Source organism: Oncorhynchus mykiss, chromosome 20 (assembly GCF_013265735.2).
Source record: "Oncorhynchus mykiss isolate Arlee chromosome 20, USDA_OmykA_1.1, whole genome shotgun sequence".
NCBI lineage: Eukaryota > Metazoa > Chordata > Actinopteri > Salmoniformes > Salmonidae > Oncorhynchus > Oncorhynchus mykiss.
The window spans coordinates 22,423,697-22,446,544 of record NC_048584.1 but is presented as its reverse complement, the minus strand read 5'-3'; the positions used below and the strand labels follow the sequence as shown (position 1 = coordinate 22,446,544).

General features: G+C 42.2%; 1 protein-coding gene across 2 annotated transcripts in view; it reads left to right on the top strand.

The window, feature by feature from the left end:
- Positions 1-509: 509 nt before the first annotated feature.
- Positions 510-22,848, top strand: part of ubald1a (UBA-like domain containing 1a) — a 31,422-nt gene continuing 9,083 nt past the window's right edge. Inside the window, exons 1-2 of one of the 2 annotated variants that reach the window (XM_036955993.1) lie at positions 515-770; positions 1,394-1,453. In XM_036955993.1, coding sequence (XP_036811888.1) covers positions 663-770; positions 1,394-1,453 — 168 coding nt within the window. In that variant the 5' untranslated portion in view covers positions 515-662. Of the gene's footprint in view, positions 771-1,393; positions 1,454-22,848 lie in introns of both variants that reach the window. The other variant, XM_036955994.1, reaches the window with a different exon arrangement.

The window sequence follows — 22,848 nt, the reverse complement described above, 5'->3', positions numbered from 1 at the left end:
TACACCCGCCGCGAGACTGTCGATAATGTAACTCCGTGAAATGTAATTGGTGGTGGTAGATTTGTTTACCATATTTGGCCAGATAGCAACACAGCGCGTATGGGAATTGGACAGGGGTGGCCGTCATTCACAAAATTCAGTCCCCTAGGACCACTGTATGTGCTAGAAATGTACAAACAAAGCGTTGGCTCACGGGACTTGTGGTCCAAAACAAATAAAAATAAGACATCCTTATTTTGGGGAACATGGTAATCCTCTCATATTTGATATTACTTAATATAATTATTCTATATTATATTTTCATGAACACGTGAACTGTCTAAATTCCAATCTTTTCCATATTGTTTTTGCACTGTACTGACCATCTTGTCTTGTGATTCGAGAGAATGGAATCATTTCATCAGCGGCGCTCGTGTTGTGGCAGGAGTTTTGTGGCATACATATCCCATTTGCACCGCTCTGTCTTGATTGGCTACCGGCTGGTGTCACTCAAGGGGGCGCTACTTACGCTACTGATCAGCACTCTTACAGTAAATATTTGTGTTTGCTCAACCGGTTGTAATGGTGGATGACTGAGACAGAAAAGAGAGGACTAAAACCACGAAAACAAAGTCCAGACACAACACTACGAGCCCTGAGTAGGAATAAAGCATCGTCGCAAAATGGAGGAACTCAAACACCAAGTAATGATAAACCAGTTCGTCTTGACAGCAGGTTGTGCGGCAGATCAGGCGAAGCAGCTTTTGCAAGCGGCACATTGGCAATTTGAGGTAAGGGGTTTACGATCAGTAGCGAGATGGCTAGCTAATGTTTATGTCTGTCAGCCATTGTGACAGACAGTACTTTTAGTTTTGACTGTGCTGCGATGTTCGTTATTATCATGGCTGACATTTGATGTTGCATAAGAACATTAGAAAATAGAGATCAGTATCAACACTTTTAAACTCAACTTCTAGCGTCTATTTATTTGTGTTATATATAATTGTTCTGTTGTATTTATGTATGTTATACATATCCATGAAGTAAGGCTCGACTGGGAAAAGTTTACCCGTTAGAATTTACTCTAGAGATTAAATGTACTAGCTATAGCTAATCCTGTTCCCATGCAGCGGCTAGGTGAGGCTAGAAAATGCTATTATGCAATGAAGATACATGTTCGTTTGTATTGTCTGCAGGTGATTGTTTAGTCTGAACAGTGGAATATATTTTTCACATCAAATTTGATTCAGCTCCATTGCTTATGTGCTGAATGCTTTGTAAACACAGTATTACCTATATTACACAATTCTCTACACAATTTGTATTTGTATATATTTATTTTTTAAATACATTTTCTATGTAGTAAAGGCTAAATATAATTGATCAAATTATATTTTATTTTTGTATGTTTTAGACTGCCCTCAGTGCCTTTTTTCAAGAAACGAATATTCCATACGGTCACCATCATCAGATGGTGAGTATGGGCTCTCTATTAGAATGCAGTCAACTCTTCACCCTAATCTTTTTTTAATGTAATGGTGTTATTACAATAGTATTACTAACTGTGTCAATAGTACCGATACGCCTTCTCTTAGTTCATTAATTACTTAGAAAACGATGCGTAAAGACCCCATAATGATGATGATGTAGTAACAATAACAAAGCACATGTCGGCCATGTTGTGGAGTCGGGGTTCCCATAAATAAACACACGCGTTTAGCAGCAGCAGCCACGTTTGGTTCAGCCAGCACAGCCTGCGTTCGATTAGAATGTTGATGATTTTGGAATGGAAAGAGTGATGTTGAAGGTGGATTCGAAGAAGATGTCCGTGATATATGTGTACTGCACAGTGGTGCATACACGTGAACGGAATCCACATTCTGTGTGCCCCAAACACCATGTCCTTGTGTTTCTGGGGAAAATGTATATTTCCCGTTAAACGAAGGCTGATGTTGTATTCCATTTGTCTGCCTATTTTATTACATCATTTTGAGTTGTTATAACGGTATTACATACATAAAGTAGTGCAGCTGTGATGTTTTGGGAATAGTGTAAAGAAAATATCAAGCATAAAATTGGCAGTCAGTCTGTCAACAGTGCCTGAATATTATAGAACACTTGTTATGGTTTTGCACGCCCTGGATTGCCTACTCAGTGGCACATAAGCCTTTGTGTTGAGCTGCATGGCATGGCAGCATCTAGCAACAGCTGCATTCTGGAACACACATATAGGCTAAATAAAGGATTTGGGGAAATGTTGATCAGTTTGGAGCTGAGCAGAAACCCATTCATGTGTCTGTCCAGATTCTCTCATGTCAGGTGGCCTCACCATACTAGTGGACATTTTAGTGTTAATGCTGGTCTGTGAATGCAATGATTGGTTTCAGATACGTTTAATGTGGGTGCATGTTGCTCACAGTACAGTGTATTCATACAACATTGTTCGAGCTGGAGAATATAGTGTTTTACCTGCAGCTTTTGTGATTGAAAATAAAATCCAGTAGGAGTGATTTAAAATCAAGAGCTGATAACATCTATTAGCTGTGCAGAAACTATATGTCTACCCTCCAACCTTTATTTAGCCTATATGTGTGTCACCTGAAATTACTTTAATTTAGTAAGTCAACATTGGCTCGGATATGGGTGAACCTGGGTTGTACACACGTCTTTGTGTACAGTAGCCTGAATCATATCAGTGGAGGGTATTTCATATCGCTCTGTCCATAGAGACAGAATAAATAACTTTTCAATTTCAATACAAAACAGCTTGCTCTCTGTCTCTGTGTTGTCCTGTGTAAGACCTCTAAACAAGACTGCTATATAGCCAATCAAATGGCTACCCGGACTACCGGCATTGACCCTTTTTTTGCATTAACTCTCTTGCACTGACTCTACATGCTGGACTCTACCCACACACTCACACATACTTACACTGACACCCCAACACACACACACACTACATACACTAGTGCTGAGTGATTCGTGCTTTTTGAGGTTGGTTTGGTTTTGGTTAGATTATTTAAGAAAAAAATAAGAATAGTTTTCAATTTTGGTTTCAATTTTTTTTGTGGAACATTAAATGCATTATGAAATAATGACTTTAAAGGATTTTAGAGATGTTTTATTAGGGATGCACGATATATCGGTAAGCATATCGGAATCGGACGATATTAGCTAAAAATGTCAACATCGGCATTAGCCCGATGTCTAGTTTAACGCTGACGTGCATACCTGTATAACGTTGGTAGAGGATGCAATGACGCCACGAAAAATACAGCGCTACACGTGCAACACAGCATTCCTAACCTAGCCCACAATGTCTGCTGTGTGGATCTATTATGACGTTTCAAAGGAAGATAACAGGAAGGCCATATGCAACGTTTGCGCTGCTATTATTTCCAGAGGAGGGGAGAAAGTGAAATATTTCAATACCACAAACCTGATTACTCATTTGAAAGTGCATCACCCCCAGACGTTCAGAGACTACTTAGAACAAAAGCAGAAAAAAACTAAGCAAACACTTCCAACAACTAAACAAGTTCAAGTTGAACAGTCATTTGAAAGAGTAAGAACATTTCAGCAAGACAACTCAAAGGCGAAATCCATTAATGCCAAGAAAATGGAATTCATTGCCCTTGACAATCAACCGTTCTCTATTGTGGAGGATGTTGGCTTTCACCGACTGGTTGAGCACCCCGAGCCCCGGTACACACTACCAAGTAGGCGCTATTTTTCAGATGTTGCCCTACCGGAGTTACACAATATTGTTGAAACCACATCCATGAGCTACTTGCTATGGGCTTCACTGCTATTAGCTTCACGACTGACATTTGGACCAGCGATGTCAGCCCCACGAGCATGTGGAGACTGACAGCATAGTGGTTCAACAAGGATTTCGTACTGAGGAAAGCCGTATTGCTCAAGAATGTGCTGGTTCTCATACAGCTGCTGCCATTTCAATGGCATTTGAGAACATGTTTGAAACTTGGAAACATGAACACTCCTAGCTCCATTCGATCAACTGACTCCAGAAATAAGCTCATCAACTGCGTCTGCAGCAGACGTCATACCCTCTGTCATGGCATTGAAACACCTGCTCAACAAAACTGCCAACACAGACCATGGGGTTAAAACTTACAAAAGTACTCTGCTAGAGGCTGTGAACAAGCGATTCGGTGGCATTCTCTCCGAGCCTTTTTACGGTGTCGCCATCATGCTCAATGCTAGGTACAAGGACCGCTACTTCGATGCAGACAAGAAACAGGGTTTACGTGAAATGTTAGACACAGCTGGACAAGATGGAAACAGACACTGTGACTGTGTGCACCGAGGAAGAGAACCCACGACAGAAGAGGTAATGGACAGACAGAGCTGAAACCTAACTGCTTGACATGTATGATGAAAAACTGGTTGAGAATGAAGCAACTGATCAAAAATCACTGCGCAAACGAAACAGCACAGCAAGTAAGTGAAATAAATATGTTTTGATTATGTTTTACTGGTAATGCCAACAAAATAATTTTTGGGTCAGTGTGTGTGTGTGTATGTATGTGTGTGTGTTTCAACTATATAACTGTACTAGAATGCTTGAAAGGACTCAAGAATTTTAAATATCGGTTATCGGTATCAGTTTTTTTGTCAAGGAAAATATTGGATATCGGTATCGGCCAAAAATATCGACATCCCTGTTTTTTATGAAAATTCCAAAGCCAAAAATAGTGAACATTCAATTGTCAAAACATTGAAAATATTCCATTGTCTCTGTCAAGTCCACATTGGTTAGACGTCAATAGAAAAATAGGAAATAACTATATTTTATTGAATTACTTCAATATTTTTAATTTCTTAAAGTCCTCATCTCTGCTCAGGCAGTAGCAGCCAGCCAGCCAAACAGCATTATCTCTGTGCTCCCCATACTGTAGTCTTAGGCTAACCTAGTTCTTCAAAGTAGACAAGGCATACTTTCACAAACTGTCTCTATTCCCTCTCTCCTTGTTGTGTTGTGTACATTCCCCTATCATGTAGTCTATGCGATCTGTGTTTATCTAACCTAATGCAGCTGGCATAAAAGTGTATCCATTTTTGTCCGAGCCGGAAAGAACAGGCGCAATGGATTTTGGTCATTGTGGTACCACGTTTCTGCGCAAAACTTTTTTGAATATTTGCTCAGTAAAAATGACATCTCCTTTCAGCCCAGCGTCCCACATAGTTCTTGACTTTCTATTGTGAATTATTTGATTTCTCTCTAGAGAAACAGTACGTTGAGCTCACAAAAAAATGACATTTTGGTTCATCGCACAGCACTAGCCCACACACACATAACATGCACACACATGCATACTGACCCCACACACTCACACACACACTCACCCTCACAGGCTGCTGCTTCTTTCGATTATCTATCGTGTTGCCTACTTTACCCCTACCTATATGTACATAGCTACCTCAATTACATCATACCCCTGCACATCAACTTGGTACTGATACTCCCTTTATATGTTATTTTTACTCGTTGTTATTCATTATTCACTGTGTATTAGATCCTCGTGTCACTATTTCTGTATACATATATCTTTAGTTTTAACTCTGCATCGTTGGAAAATGACCATTATGTAAGCATTTCACTGTTAGTCTACACCTGCTGTTTACGAAGCATGGATCAAAAAGGGGCTTAGGTGTTGGGCATGGCGATCGGCCCACCTGCGCAGCTGAATGTAAGAGATAATTTTATAGGCCCCCATCTTGGCAGTGTAGAGACATTTTTTAATTTTTAAGCCAATTTCCTGCAATTGTACATATTTCTCCATGGAGCCGAGAGAAATTTTTTCAGTTCTAATGCAAATTTCCTGCAATTCCACACATTATGCCATTGAGAGAAAATGTTGTCGTTTTAAAGCAAATTTTCTTCAATTCTATGCATTTTCCATGGCTAATTGCTGTGTTCTAGATATACTGCTAAATTCATTGTTTTTGGAATTTACAATTGTACATTATCTTTTCTACATACTTTTAAAATCTGGTTTTAGTAATTGAAGTTTACACTGAAAGCTTTTTTCCATCCCAAAAATGAATTTCACTGTTTGGAAAAAAAAAACGCCCGCCCAAGTATTTCAATGGCAGAAAAAAATCCCTGTGTGTGTTAGTCTACTTCATGGCAGGCTGCAGCCATTGCCAATGCCAACTCCCTGGAGCTTATCAGCGTAGCTTGGCTATAGAGACTTAATCCACTTTGCTTCAGTATTTCCTCCGACTGGCACATTTTATTGTGATTGACAAACCTGATGGATGCAGGGAAAAGCTCAGCGCCATACGTTTCTTTAGTCTATGCTCATGAATTCCCATAAAATGTTCATCATCCTCAGTATGATGAGATGATAACTGTTCCAGACTATGCTATAAAATATTCTCCTTATCAAGTCTAAATTGTATTAGGATTTACCCTAGAATCAACACATTCTACCCATGAGTCTTTTCAGCCACAGATGACCAATTTAATATCAACCATCTCCAGTAGCGGAATGCAGCTCCCCTCTTTCTTCCTGCATTAGGTTGTGAAACATGGTAGATTTAGCCTAGCAAAGAATAAAGAAAGCCAGGGGAGTGCTGCAAAGCCCTGCCCGTTCCCTGGCACAACATAAACAAACGTTCATCTTTGCACAGACACGTATTTGAGGTGTGTGTGTCAGAGAGGGAAAGGGATGGTAATGTGGGATGTGTTTTGTACACAATGTTTTTTTAGAGAGCATGACAGGCTTCAAACGAGTCATGTGGCTATGGGTAGAATACTAATGAAGGATCCTCTAATTGACAACACAAAGACTAAAGGCCGTGAAAGCAGACTCTTTAATGTGGACTTTCTCTTCTCTGAGCCTGTTCATATTGATATAAAGGGCCTAGGGACAAGCATTGTGTCTGTCATTAAAGTGAGAGTTAGCCTAGCCATGGTGGAGTTAGGAGCCAACCACTCAGTGAGGAGCTTGCATGAGTAACGGGCCTAAGTAGGATCAGCTTTCCCTCCCTAAATCCTAACCTTAACCATTAGGAGAACTACAGACTTCCAGATCAGTGGCAAGGAGAATCTTACTCGTACTTGCCATACTCTTGTCTGGATAGTCCCCCTGCCCTTCCTGCTCCCCTTGCCTCACCTTGGCTGTCTCTTCCTCCTGGCCCAGTGTTCATTTCATCAACAATAACTCGGACAAACAATACTCGTCAATAACCTATTTTTTCTGACTTAAACTATGACGATAACGAGACGCGATGCCCTGGAAAAAAACACTAACTATTACAAATGACTATTTTAGTTGATGAAAATGTGATGAGACGAGAATTCCACGTGAGTCTAATGGACATTTCATTTGACGTGAAGCTTCTTTCCATCTGTTTTGTCCAGAGTCCTAAGCAGGCATGCAGTCTCCTCATGTCCTAAGCAGGCATGCAGTCTCCTCATGTCCTAAGCAGGCATGCAGTCTCCTCATGTCCTAAGCAGGCATGCAGTCTCCTCATGTCCTAAGCAGGCATGAAGAATATTAATTGCAGTCTCCTCATGTCCTAAGCAGGCATGCAGAATATTTAATGCAGTCTCCTCATGTCCTAAGCAGGCATGCAGAATATTTAATGCAGTCTCCTCATGTCCTAAGCAGGCATGCAGAATATTTAATGCAATCTCCTCATGTCCTAAGCAGGCATGCAGAATATTTAATGCAGTCTCCTCATGTCCTAAGCAGGCATGCAGAATATTTAATGCAGAATATTTAATGCAGTCTCCTCATGTCCTAAGCAGGCATGCAGAATATTTAATGCAGTCTCCTCATGTCCTAAGCAGGCATGCAGAATATTTAATGCAGTCTCCTCATGTCCTAAGCAGGCATGCAGAATATTTAATGCAGTCTCCTCATGTCCTAAGCAGGCATGCAGAATATTTAATGCAGTCTCCTCATGTCCTAAGCAGGCATGCAGAATATTTAATGCAGTCTCCTCATGTCCTAAGCAGGCATGCAGAATATTTAATGCAGTCTCCTCATGGGCAGGATTTACATCTTTCAGTTGCGGGGTATGATTGAGCTGATCTGCCCGGCTTTCCCTGCACAGCTCTCAGGCAGTCTTTTGAACTGATGCGATGCCTGGGCACTTGTAACTAACCTCAACTAGAAACAATGTTTACTCTCTTTTACTTTCATGTAGGCTATTTTTGCTTTGATCACATTAGAAGCTCTATATAACTAAAACTAAAGAAGGATGAAATGACAAAAATGTGACTAAAACTAAAAATGTATTGTTAGATTTAAACAAAATCTAAAATAGCTGCCAAAATTAACACTGCCCCTGTCCCTCCTGACTCCGGTCCTAAGCAGCCGGTCTGTGCTCGGCCATGTTTAGATTTGCCTTTTTGTTGTGTCTCGTCGGCTCTCCCCTCAGCGGTTTCCCTCTCCACACACTCTCTGCCCATACAAACAGTGCCACCGCAACACATTCCAACAGGAAGCCAGGCTCCGGGTTCCCCAAAATGGACTCTTTCAGAGCAGCAGGGGCTAGTTAGGCTGCAGACACAGAGCTAACTATCTGGCTATGTTTTGGTAGAGCCTCGACAGAGGCCATAGTGTCGGTCTCTGGGTGTATGAGCTGGGAGACTTTCTGAATGGGAGGTGGTGAAGCCACTGACTCAGTGAAGTGTGTGTGTGTGTGTGTGTACGTATGTGCACGTGCGCATTAATGCGAACGCTATTTATATTTACACGAGAAACAAAATCACATGCATATACTTACCAGAAACTATTCCTCCATCCATCCCTCTCCCTCCCCCATCCCTCCATCCCCTCCCTCACAACCTCAGAGTATGCATAGTGCCAGGAAATAATCTTTCAACTACTCTTAACATGCTCTGCGGTCCAATCCTTTCTTGACTACGTCACTGTACCCAGATGATAGTTAGCCAGCGACTGTGAATGCCAGCATTGTAAAGAGTGGTTCATTTGACCTCAAAATGACATATGGAGCCTATTGGTTTGTTCATTGATCAGCTAGACCTGCCCTAGACCTACAATATCACACCAGACATGAATGAACAATGACATCCATATCTGCACACTGTATATTTGTGTTTGAGTGAGTCATTTCCCCTGGTAGTCAAATCCACAGGCTTATGTTGTATTAGCCTTTATAAACTGTATTTCCTGGTTGTTAGTGTAGCTGGCTGTCTAGGTTAGTTATCGGTCACATGGGTCACATGTGATGTAGTGGAAGTCAATCCACTTCCTCTTCCCAGGTCACATGATGCTTCATTCACTTTACTACAGTTGTAAGGCCCAGATAGAGGTATAGATCAGACACGTTGCTTTCAGTACCCCTCTCCAGCAAAGCAGACGGTCAATAACACACACACACACACACTTGTTTTTCTATCTTTGTGGGGACCTAAAATTGATTTCCATTGAAAATCCTATTTTCCCTAACACTAACCCTAACCGTAACCCTAACCCCAAACAAAGATGAATGATAGTTCAACTCTGGAGCACCTTAAATGAAATTCTAGGCAAAAATAAAATAAGATTTCAAAAACGGATAAAGAACACCTTACGGCACAACAGGGACTGTGAAGAGGCAGGCATTTATATATATATATATATTTTGCATTGTATTTTTCATTTATGTAGTGTTATGTATATTATATTTTATTTGTTGTGTTTAGTTTCCTGTTTGGACTCCAGGAAGAGTAGTAGCTGCCTTGGCCCCGGCTTATTGGGGACCTTAATAAAATACCCTAACTGTAATTTTAACCCTAACCTCAAATGTAGCCCTAAACCTAAACCCTAATCTTAAAATAGCCTTTGTCCTCGTGGGGACGTGGGAAATGTCCCCACCAGGTAGAATTTTCTTGTTGTACTATCCTTGTGGAGCAGGGTTTACATTAGCCGGTAATAGCAGGCATTTTGTCTATATTTTATTTTTGAGAAGCCGATAAATAAAACTGGCACCAGCCAATTCTCTGGAGAAGAAAATATCCCATTGCAAAAGAATGCTTTAATTAATGTAAATACATTTGACTGGTTATGCTTATCGGACTATAGGTTAATTTGCATTCATTCACATTTAGTGGTACAGAACCTTTCTGGAGGATCCAGAACTCATATTATTATATGTGTGTGATCATTTATGTTGGTAATACAACCCACGCAAAAGAATAGTTGTTTTGAAGTTATTTTCAATGTTTTAAGGGTTTATGAAAAGTGTATGTGTTACGGGTGTGTACTGGAGGCAAAGTCAGGTGCAGGAGAGCAGAGTGTAGTTAACAGGCGCACTTTTTATTCCGGTCCAAACGAAAGCACATAAGTACATATAACATGCCCAAAACACAGAACATAAACAAAAGTCTGGCGCGTAACAATACCCACAACATCAAAACAATTTCACACAAAGACACGGAGGGGAACAGTGGAATAAATACATTCAGTGTGATAGGGAATGAAAACCAGGTGTGTATGGAACAAGACAAAACAAATGGATATATGAAAAATGGAGCGGCGATGGCTAGAAAGCCGGTGACGTCGATCGCCGCCTGAACAACAAGACTTGACGGACCAGATGGGACTCATTCCCTCCCAAACCAAAAGGAGAAACCAATGTTTTCTCTGGTAGGCACAACCTACCTGGCACCCCTATAAAGAATAACCTTAAGTCAAAACCGTTAGTGTGTGTACAGTATATTCACTATGCATCTTATTTATCGCACACGTACAGCATACAGATACAGAGCCTTTGAGTGCAAATCTGTCAGACAGCGTGAGAGCTGCTTCTGCAGCATCTCAAACAGCAAATGCATAGGCAATGGAAGGCAGCCTTCATCAGCTCGTCACACACCACTTCACAATGAGCAGGAGGCAGTATGTATTTTGAAAACATATACTTAATTGTTTGAAACCGGAACATTTAACTACACATTATGAGGCATGTCTTACCTTGCTTCAAAGTAGCCTAGCCTATCCATGGAGGCAATTATTTTATAGAAACTTTCATTGTCCAGTAGCCAAAGGCACAATCCTAGTCATATAAGCAGCCCATGCTAGAGCTTTCTAAATTTCTAATGGATATTTTCATGTCTGTCACATGAAACCGCTCGCTTGTGCTGTTGACAACACTGTTTTCCCGCTAATTGCATTATGGAACGAACAGTCGCGAGTTGCTTACGGCCTTGTGTGTATTGCTGCGATTTAAAATGTGAAGAAATAATAGTTTATCAACATTTTAAGCTAAACTTTCTGATCTGTTGCATCAAACTCATTGCTTTGAACTTTTTTTTAAATGTAGCCTAGGCTTACTGGTTGTATGAATTTGGGATCTATCGTCCCCCAACTGTCCCAGAGTCTGTTTGGAATAGGCTAATTCTTTCTTGACAAGCTGACCAACAGATTAGGTAAACATTTCTACTATGTTGGATAGTAGATTGGCATAGGCTAGTGATTTTGCTGTTAGTTACTCGTCTTGTTGGCTGAGGAAAAGTAAATGTGGACAGTCATTTTAACATCAAAGTGTGCATCAGAATTAGGTAAGAAGGACCGCCCGCACATTGCATGTTCTGTTAATTTGAATTACTATCAACTAAATGTGATTTCTGTCATTCTGAGCACCGTGGGTGGACGCCCTAATCAGGTTACGAACCCAATGCCTATGGGTCCGGTAAATTTCTCAAATGTCCGGTAAATTTAAAATACTGCTGGTCAAATGTCCTGCGCCACATTTTCCTAACGGAAACCCTGTCGTGGGGACTTTGGGGGATTTAGGTCCCCTCGAGGATAGAAGAACAAGAGCACACACACAACTGTATTTTGAAGTCTCCATTACGCTAGATCTGGTTGTGTTTCAGATGGTAAGAGATGCACAATCAGTCATAAATCACAACATGGCTGACTGTACTGTTGCAATGGCTGCAGGGAGAGAAATTGTCCCTTTGTCTGCCTGGCCCATGGTCAGTTTATCACCAGGGCAGGAGGGAAGAAGGGAGAGAAATTGTCCTATCCCTTTGTCTGCCTGGCCCATGGTCAGTTTATCACCAGGGCAGGAGGGAAGAAGGGAGAGAAATTGTCCTATCCCTTTGTCTGCCTGGCCCATGGTCAGTTTATCACCAGGGCAGGAGGGAAGGAGGGAGAGAAGTGAGGTAGCAAGTCAAGAGATGGAATGGAGGAAAGAAGTGAGGTAGCAACAGTGGGAAGAAATGAGGATTGGAGAAAAGGGGGAAGAGAAAGGGGGAGCACTTCGTTTTCCAGCAGGGTAGAATAGGGTAATAACAGGGTAACGATGATGAATTATTTGGAGAAGAGATCATTCTTTTCAGTTGGTAACACAGATGAGCTTTGTGTCTATGGCAGTCTGGCTGGTGAAACAAGTTACAATTTTTCATTGGAATGAACTGAAATCCAATTTATTTTTCCCATATTGAGAATGTGCAGTGTGCCCCAGGTTTGTGTGAGTGTATGACTGTGTGTGTGTTCTTGCTCATAGTTCCAAAGCCTAGGCCTACATAAATGAAATAAAATGTTGGTTGTGTACACATTTTTCAGATGTTATTGCGGGCGTTCCTAGCTCCAACAGTACAGTAATACCTGCAACCCCCCCCCCCCCCCCAATGCTCAACAGTTTCCCGTGCGTATCAAGAATGGTCCACCACCCAACGGGCATCCAGCCAACTTGACACAACCACTGGGAAGTATTGGAGTCAACATGGGCCAGCATCCCTGTGGAACACTTTTGTCACTTTGTAGTCTCATGCCCCAACGAATTGAGGCTGTTCTGAGGGCAAAAGGGGGTGCAACTCAATATTGGGAAGGTGTTCCTAATGTTTTGTACACATATTATGGTGTGTATGTGTATAGACATTGTGGACAGTATATGAATAGAAAAGGTGTACAGCATTAGTTATATAGGATGAACCTTGACTAGAATACAGTATATACAGTGGGGCAAAAAAGTATTTAGTCAGCCACCAATTGTGCAAGTTCTCCCACTTAAAAAGATGAGAGAGGCCTGTAATTTATCATAGGTTCACTTCAACTATGACAGACAGAATGAGAAAAATAATCCAGAAAAATCACATTGTAGGATTTTTTTTATGAATTTATTTGCAAATTATGGTGGAAAAATAAATATTGGGTCACCTACAAACAAGCAAGATTTCTGGCTCTCACAGACCTGTAACTTAACAGTCTGATGGCCTGGAGATCGAAGCCGTTTTCTCGGTCCAAGTTTTGATGCACATGCTGTACCAGGCAGTGATTCAGCCCAACAGGATGCTCTCAATGGTGCATCTGTTGAAGTTTATGTTCTTAGGGGCCAAGACAAATTTCTTCAACCTCCTGAGGTTAAAGAGGCGCTGTTGCTCCTTCTTCAACACACTGTCTGTGTGGATGGACCATTTCAGGTTGTCAGTGATGTGCACGCCAAGGAACTTGGAAGCTTTTCACCCTCCCCACAGCTGCCCTGTCAATTTGGATGGGTGCGTGCTCCCTCTGTCGACTTTAGGAGACAGCAATCAGCTTCTTCATTTTGTTGACATTGAGGGAGAGGTTATTTTCCTGGCACCACTCTGCCAGGGAACTCACCTCCCTCTAGGCTGTCTTGTAGTTATTGGTAAATCAGGCCTACCACTGTTGTGTTGTCTGCAAACATGATGGAGATGTGCGTGGCCACGCAGTCATGGGTGAACATGGAGTACAGGAGAGGGCTGAGCACACACCCTTGTGGGGGCCCCTTGTTGAGGACCAGCGTAGTGGAGGTGTTGTTGCCTACCTTCACCACCTCGAGCTTAGTGATGAGCTTGGATAGTGCTATGGTGTTGAAGGCTGAGCTGTAGTCGATGAACAGCATTTGTACATACAGTAGGTATTCCTCTTGTCCAGATGAGATAGGGCAGTTTGCAGCACGATGGCGATTGCATCATCCGTGAATCTGTTGTGGTAGGCAAATTGTAGTGGGTCTAAAGGTGTCAGTCAGTAAGGTGTAGGTGATATGATCCTTAACTAGCCTCAAAGCACTTCATGATGACAGAAGTGAGTGCTACAGGGCCATAGTCATTTATTTCAGTTACCTTCACTTTCTTGGGTACAGGAACAGTAGTGGACATCTTGAAGCAGGTGGGGACAATGAACTGGGATATGGGGAGATTGAAAATGTCTGAACACTCCAGCCAGCTGGTCTGCACATGTTCTGAGGATGCGGCTAGAGATAGTCTGGCTGGGCCTGCAGTCTTGCGAGGGTTAACACGCTTAAATGTCTTACTCACATTGGAGAACAAAAGGACTTGAGTTCCTGTACGTTACCACAATCACACCATGAGTAGTTAATCATAAAACATACACCTCCACCTTCTTTCCCAGAGAGTTCTTTCTTCCTGTCCGTGCAATGTACAGCGAACCTCGCTGGTTGGGGGTAAGAACATAGGATCCAATTCAGGAAAGTCAAATTTCTGGTGAGTGACCACAAAGCTAGAGAGTGACCGGCGATCTGATATCCAAAAGTCATTTTTTAGGACTGTAGGTAATAATGCGAGAAACATTACCTCCACACACGGCGCCATCTTGTGATTCAGGCCACACAGTGTGTATAGTATTTCCTTGTGCCTTTCACAGTGCCAGGCAGTCAGCCACATCAGAAGAGCCTTGGCCTGAGCTCAGCATGTTCCAGCATGCTGCCCTGCGTGTTTCCAAGAGCACCGCTTCCGAGAACACTGGGCCTGGCTAACCACACCTACACACAGGCACACACACACACACACGCGCTGGCTGGCTCAGGCGACACAAGACACGTGGGGGAGTGCGAGGAGCAGATGTGTTCATTAGCAGTGGTGTTCTTTGGTTTCACACACACACACACACACACTACTTTTCCCAACCTGTAAATGTGAGTGTTCATTGGGTCAGCTGACAGTGTCTGATGGATCATGGAAAATCCCAGACTGTGTTGCTGAATATCAGTTCTACAGGCCTGACTGACTGACAGACTTACCAGGGTATTTAGGCAAACTAGCAATGAATCTATAGGCCATTTCTCACGGTGAATCAGGTTCTAATCACATGGAACCCAAACCGGCTGCGCGCGTGCGCCATCGTGCGCTATTGTGCATACATTGATTTTGCCCCCCCCCCCCCCCCACGATCAACACACGCAGGTTAAAATATCAAAACAAACTCTGAACCAATGACATTAATTTGGAGACAGGTCAAAAATCATTAAACATGTATGGCAATTTAGCTAGTTAGCTTGCACTTGCTAGCTAACGTTAATTTGTCCTGTTGCTAGCTAATTTGTCCTGGGATATAAACATTGAGTTGTTATTTTACCTGAAATGCACAAGGACTTCTACTCCGACAATTCATCCACACATAAAACGGCCAACCGAATCGTTTCTAGTCATCTCTCCTCCTTCCAAGCTTTTTCATCGTTTAACTTATATGGTGATCGCATCTGAACTTTCATTGTATTACCACGACTACCGGCAAAACAGTTCATCTTTCAGTCACCCACGTGGGTATAACCAATGAGGAGATGGCACATGGGTACCTGCTTCTATAAACCAATGAGGAGAGGCAGGACTTTCAGCGCGATCTGTGTCAGAAATAGGAATGACTTCTATTTTAGCCCTTGGCGTCGCAGACGCTCGTTGGCGCACGTGAGCAGTGTGGGTGCAATAATTGAATAACATGGATTTCTAAATTGAATTTGCGACGCTCGCGCACGCGACGTGTCCGGACTGGTCAGCATGTTAGGGGTGTGAACGTTTAAACCAGCGTTTCCCAAACTCGGTCCTCGGCACCCCAAGTGGTGCACGTTTACGTTTAGTTGACGTAACACTACACAGCTGGTTCATATGATCAAAGCTTGATGATTAGTTGATTATTTGATTATTTGAATCAGCTGTGTAGTGCTAGGGCAGAAACCTTGAACCTTGAAGTCCACCTGTGGAAAATTCAATTGATTGGACATGATTTGGAAAGGCACACACCTGCCTATATAAGGTCCCACAGTTGACAGTGCATGTCAGAGCAAAAACCAAGCCATGAGGTCGAAAGAATTGTCCGTAGAGCTCCGAGACAGGATTGTGTCGAGGATCTGGGGAAGGGTACTAGAAAGGGTCCCCTAGAATACAGTGGCCTCCATCAATCTTAAGGGGAATAAGTTTGGAAACACCAAGACTCTTTCTAGAGCTGGCCGCCCGGCCTAACAGAGTAATCGGGGGAGAAGGGCTTTGATCAGGAAGGTGACCAAGAACCCGATGGTCACTCTGACAGAGCTCCTCTGTGGAGATGGGAGAACCTTCCAGAAGGACAACCATCTTTGCAGCACTCCACCAATCAGGCCTTTATGGTAGAGTGGATAGACGGAAGCCACTCCTCAGTAAAAGGCACATAACAGCCCGCTTGGAGTTTGCCAGAATGCACCTAAAAGACTCAGACCATGAGAAACAATATTCTCTGGTCTGATTAAACCAAGATGGAACTCTTTAGCCTGAATGCCAAGCTTCACGTCTGGAGGAAACCTGGCACCATCCCTACGGCAGGTTTTTCAGCGGCAGGGACTGGGAGGCTAGTCAGGATCGAGGGAAAGATGAACGGAATGAAGTACAGCGAGATCCTTGATGAAAACCTGCTCCAGAGCGCTCAGGACCCCAGACTGGGGTGAAGGTTTGCCTTCCAACAGGACAACAACCCTAAGCACACAGCCAAGACAACGCAGGAGTAGCTTTGGGACAAGTCTCTGAATGTCCTTGAGTGGCCCAGCCAGAGCCCAGACTTGAACCCGATCTAAAATCTCAGGAGAGATCTGAAAATAGCTGTGCAGCAATGCTCCCCATCCAACCTGACAGAGCTTGAGAGGATCTGCCGAGAAGAATGGGAGAAACTCCCTAAATACAGGTGTGCCAAGCTTGTAGCGTCATACTCGACTGTAATTGCTGCCAAATGTGCATCAAAGTACCGAATAAAGGGTATGAACACGTGTATGTAAATGTGATAGTTTTTTGAATCTAATACAGTTGCTCCAATTTCCAAAAAACAGTATTTGCTTTGTCATTATGGGTATTGTGTGTAGATTGATGAGGGGAAAAAAACAATTGAATACATTTTAGAATAAGGCTGTAATGTAACAAAATGTCTGAATACTTTCCGAATGCACTGTATGCGCACAGTCTGCCCCCTCCTCTCTGGCTTGCTGTTCTCTTTATCTTTGCTAATAATGCGAGTGTGTGTTCGGTGGTTGGTTTGTTGCGTGTAGAATATCCTAGGTTTTTCCATTGATGATAGGCCCAGCTTTACTGAAGTTGCGAGACATTGCAAGCCAAGAAATTGTGAGATGCAGCATTCCATTGAGTGATACAGCTTTTGATTACCAATAGATAGGCGTAGGTGCTGACTGTCTGCCTGGTGGCTGACCTGCCTATACTGTGCCCCTAGTTAGCTCGCAATGGAAGATGCAAGTGTCTCTGTTCTCTGAATTATGGCAACTAATCAATCTCCTCTCTTCCAAAAATACAGAATCTTAGGAGTCCTAAGATTTATTGACACTCAGAAATGGGAGTCGACACCGGGAGTTGATGTGTAAGGAGTCAAGGAATCAATTATTTTGGAGTCGACTCTCCACCACTACGTCATTGTCGTTAACAGTTGGAAGAATGGCAGAGAAAGAACAGCAGCAGTAGCAAAGTCAATACTTTGAGATGTTAAAGGAGAAGGAAGTTGTTTAGGTGCAATGCTGAAAGGGACGCACCTTAAGTCCCAAACCGTTGCTGGCAGCAGCACAGCTGCATTGTGAATTGATGTGGAATTTTATGAAGGTTTTGTGTTGTTTTAATGGAAAACCAAGATAAAAAAATACAGTTTAACTTCTTTGGGCTAGGGGCAGTATTCGGAAGTTTAGATGAATGAGGTGCCCAAAGTAATCTGCCCGTTACTGAGGCCCAGAAGCTAGGCTATGCATATAATTGGTAGTATTGGATAGAAAACTCTAAAGTTTCCAAAACTGTTAAAATAATGTCTGAGTATAACAGAACTGATATGGCAGGCGAAACCCGAGGACAATCCATCCAGATTTTTTTTTTTGTTCAGCTCACCCTTGGTTACTATGGCTGTCAACGTAATATAAAAGGAATATCTCCCAGATTGCAGTTCCAAGGACTTCCACTAGATGTCAAGTCTTTAGAGTTTCAGGCTTGTTTTTTAAAAAATTTGCTAGAAGTAGTTTAGTAAGTGGCTCCCATTTTGGCTGTAGTGTTTGTTGCGCATTCTGGTGAGGGTGCGTACTTCATTATTTATCTCCAGTAATGGTCTCTGGTATTCTCCGTCTTAAATTGTATCATTTATTTACATATTAGGGTACCTGAGGATTGATTAGGAACATTGATATGTTTGGAAGAAGTTTATTGGTAACTGACGGGATTCATTTGTATGCATTTTGAATGAGGGAAACCGGTGGATTCCTGAGTCAAGCGCGCCAATGAAACATACTGTTTTGGGATATAAAGAAGGACTTTATCGAACAAAAGGACCATTTGTTATGTAGCTGGGACCCTTGTGATTGCAACCAGATGAAGATCTTCAAAGGTAAGTGATTTATTTTATCGATATTTCTGACTTTCGTGACACCTCTGCTTGGTTAGAAGATGTACGTAATGCTTTTGTGTTAAGCTTTTAAATTATGTACGACACTTGTTTTCATGAATGTTTAATATACAATTTTTGTTGTTTGCATATGATCATAAGCAGTATGATTGTCAGAGCTCAGTGAGAGCTGCAGTGTGTGAACAAAGAACACTGCAAATGTGCTGCATAGTAGCACTGAGCACTCCTACTTTAAACATTTAACAGATACAGTATGTCATTTTACGGTGGTACAGAGACTCATCAATTATTCCATTACCAACCATGTAATCACATTAACCTGTTGCGTCGACCAAACCCGGATCCGGGATTCTATTTACAGACCTAAGCTCATTACCATAACGCAACGTTAACTATTCATGAAAATCGCAAATGAAATGAAATAAATATGCCATCTCTCAAGCTTAGCCTTTTGTAAACAACACTGTCATTTCAGATTTTCAAAATATGCTTCTCAACCATAGGAAAACAATCATTTGTGTAAAAGTGGCTAGCTAGCGTAGCATTTAGCGTTAGCATTAGCGTTAGCATCCAGCACGCAAGATTTCAACAAAAACATAAAAGCCTTCAAATAAAATAATTTACCTTTGAAGAACTTCGGATGTTTTCAATGAGGAGACTCTCAGTTAGATAGCAGATGCTCAGTTTTTCCAAAAAAGATTATTTGTGTATTAGAAATAGCTCCGTTTTGTACATCACATTTGGCTACCAAAAAAAAAAACGAAAATTCAGTCCTCAAAACGCGAACTTTTTTCCAAATTAACTCCATAATATCGACTGAAAACATGGCAAACGTTGTTTAGAATCAATCCTCAAGGTGTTTTTCACATATCTCTTCAATGATATATCGTTCGTGGAAGCATGGTTTCTTCCCTCAATCAAATGGAAAAGTACAAGCAGCTGGCGTTTGCGCACCGAATTCCACGCAGGACACCAGGCAGACACTTGGAAAATGTAGTCTCTTATGGTCAATCTTCCAATGATATGCCTACAAATACGTCACAATGCTGTAAACACCTTGGGGAAACGACAGAAAGTGTAGGCTCATTCTTGCGCAATCACAGCCATATAAGGAGACAATGGAAAACAGAGCTTCAGAGATTCCGCTAATTTCCTGCTTGACGCATCATCTTGGTTTCGCCTGTAGAATGAGTTCTGGGGCACTTACAGACAATATCTTTGCAGATTCTGAAACTTCAGAGTGTTTTCTTTCAAAAACTGTCAAGAATATGCATAGTCGAGCATCTTTTCGTGACAAAATATCGCGCTTAAAACGGGAACGTTTTTTATCCAAAAATGAAATAGCGCCCCTAGAGATCCAACAGGTTAACTACCATAATATTATATGAACTACAGGACGTCCTAGTCACCTAGCCCTAAGGGTTCCTGATAGTCAGAGGAAGCATCCCAATAGTCTTAAGGTTAATTATATTGCTTATCTCCTTTCCTGTAATTGCACTGACCTGAAAAGGACTGGACAGGTGAAAGCAGTGCTGATGAAGGAGAGGAGACAAAGAGCAGAAGCTACTCTGTTAAGATGCATCGCCTACTCAAACAGACCATCCTGCTTCAGTCAATGACTGTCACAACTAGAGGTCGACCGATTAATCGGAATGGCCGATTAATTAGGGACGATTTCAAGTTTTCATAACAATCGGTAATCTGCATTTTTGGACACCGATCTTGGCCGATTACATTGCACTCCAAGAGGAGACTGCGTGGCAGGCTGACTACCTATTATGCGAGTGCAGCAAGGAGCCAAGGTAAGGTGCTAGCTAGCATTAAACATATCTTATAAAAAACTATTAATCTTAACAATCTCTAGTAATATCAACCGTGTGTAGTTATCTAGCTTGTCCTGCGTTGCATATAATCAATGGGGTGCCTGTTAATTTATCATTGAATCACAGCCTACTTCACCAAACGAGTGGTGATTTAACAAGCGCATTCAAGAAAAAAGCACTGTCGTTGCACCAATGTGTACCTAACCATAAACATCAATGCCTTTCTTAAAATCAATACATAGAAGTATATATTTTTAAACCTGAATATTTTGTTAATATTGCCTGCTAACATGATATTTATATAGCCTCCACATTGACTCTGTACCGGTACCCCCTGTATATAGCCTCCACATTGACTCTGTACCGGTACCCCCTGTATATAGCCTCCACATTGACTCTGTACCGGTACCCCCTGTATATAGCCTCCACATTGACTCTGTACCGGTACCCCCTGTATATAGCCTCCACATTGACTCTGTACCGGTACCCCCTGTATATAGCCTCGCTACTGTTATTTAACTGCTGCTCTATAATTATTTTTTACTTTAATTTTTTTTACTTAACATGTATTTTTCTTAAAACTGCATTGTTGGATAAGGGCTTGTAAGTAAGCAGTTCACTGTAAGGTATTCGGTGCATGTGACAAATACAATTGGATTTGATTTGATTCCTTGCTGTGTCACAACTGGCCGTGATTGGGAGTCCCGTAGGGTGGCGCACAATTAGCCCAGCGTCGTCCGGGTTAGGATTTATTTTTTAAAATGTTTTATTTAACCTTTATTTAACTAGGCAAGTCAGTTGAGAACAAATTCTTATTTACAATGACGGCCTACCCCGGCCAAACACGGACGACGCTGGGCCAATTGTGCCAATTGCGGGTTTGGCCGGGGTAGGCTGTCATTGTAAATAAGAATTTGTTCTCAACTGACTTGCCTAGTTAAATAAAGGTTAAATAAAATTTAAAAAATAGCAGAAATGTGGGTGGCGGGAAAGATAATGATGGTGAAAGGTGAAGTTACGCCTAGACACTGATCTATGGTCAGTTTGATGTTTTCCCCCCTAATGATTAGCATTAGGATTCAGGGAGGGTAAGCTGATCCTAGGTCTGTGCCTAAGGGCAACTTCTACCCAGAGCTTTGTGGTTATCTAGTTAAACTAATGGATCTGTCTGCAGGTGATGACATGAAACAGCTACCAGAAGGAGAGACAGAGACCTGTAACATGTGGTTGAATCATATGCAGTGCTACAGCATTCATGTGACGTTACAAGGCAGAGGGGTAACGTTTGAACCCCTCCAGTCTGTGAATGCAGGCTGGATAGTTATAGGGAGGAATATCTGTTTCCCCTTTCAAATTCAATACAAATTGCTCCCTGTAAACAGGGTTTTACTCAGGAATGTTGTCGGTCAGACTGGAAATGACTGCTCATCAGTCTTGCAAGGAGAAGCACAGAGAGAGCAGTGAGGAGTGAGCGACTGAGGCTTAAGCTTCACCAAAGTGGAGGGCTGGTTGGACAGACAGACAGGCAGGCATGTCTAGAGCAGTGCAGGGTGAAACTTCAGATTGGAGTCCACAGTAAACTGCACTCAGTAAACAGATCTGTAGAAAGTTAATGACAGATGTGTCTAAGCTTGCTCTAGTCCTATCCATCACCACCAGGTCTGTCTTCCTCATAGCAACGGACCGTCCCCAAGGCAACGCCTCAGTGTTTGCCGTGTTTAGAACACACTCCTAGAACAAATATTCACCAGTTCTCTAAATAATGAATGCTGCGGTCGGTAACATGCATTTCACTTAGTTTAGGTAACATCCATTTCCACCTGATTGGATGAAAAAATGGGGAAAAAATGGCTTCTGAGGGGTTGGGTGAAATGTGGAAGACACTTTTCCATTGAGTGCATTGTTATGCAGCTGACTAGGTATGCCTTTCCCTTCCCCAAATGTGCATGCATGAATGTGCTTTTCTCATTTTAAATGCACATGCCCCCAGTCACCTCAGCCAATCGGATTTGATGCTTTGCCCGCACACACTGTCCCAGCAGCCTTTTGAAGTATTACCTGACCGTGTCCTTCACAGACTGACACCTCCTCGTTTAAATCTGCTGCCAGCCTAATCAAGCTACTATGGCTTTACAGCAGGCCCTTAATGCTGCAGTCTGCACAGTCCTAGCCTGTGTGTGCTGCCTGGCTACCACTGATATGTGGGAATAAACTGTACATATAGTTTCTCTGAGCATGTGCTTCATCTTAGGATATATTGACATTGTTTGGGACTGCACCGAAAACATCTAGGCTAGGCCTGCTTCGTTTCTCTTTGGGTAAACAAAAGCAGCACCTAGACAATGACTGCTAGGTTGAGGGCACAGAGACTAGACCTCTACAGTGTGCTGTCTACACTGAGAACAGATCATTTTAATTTCCCCAATGGAGCAATACATAATCAC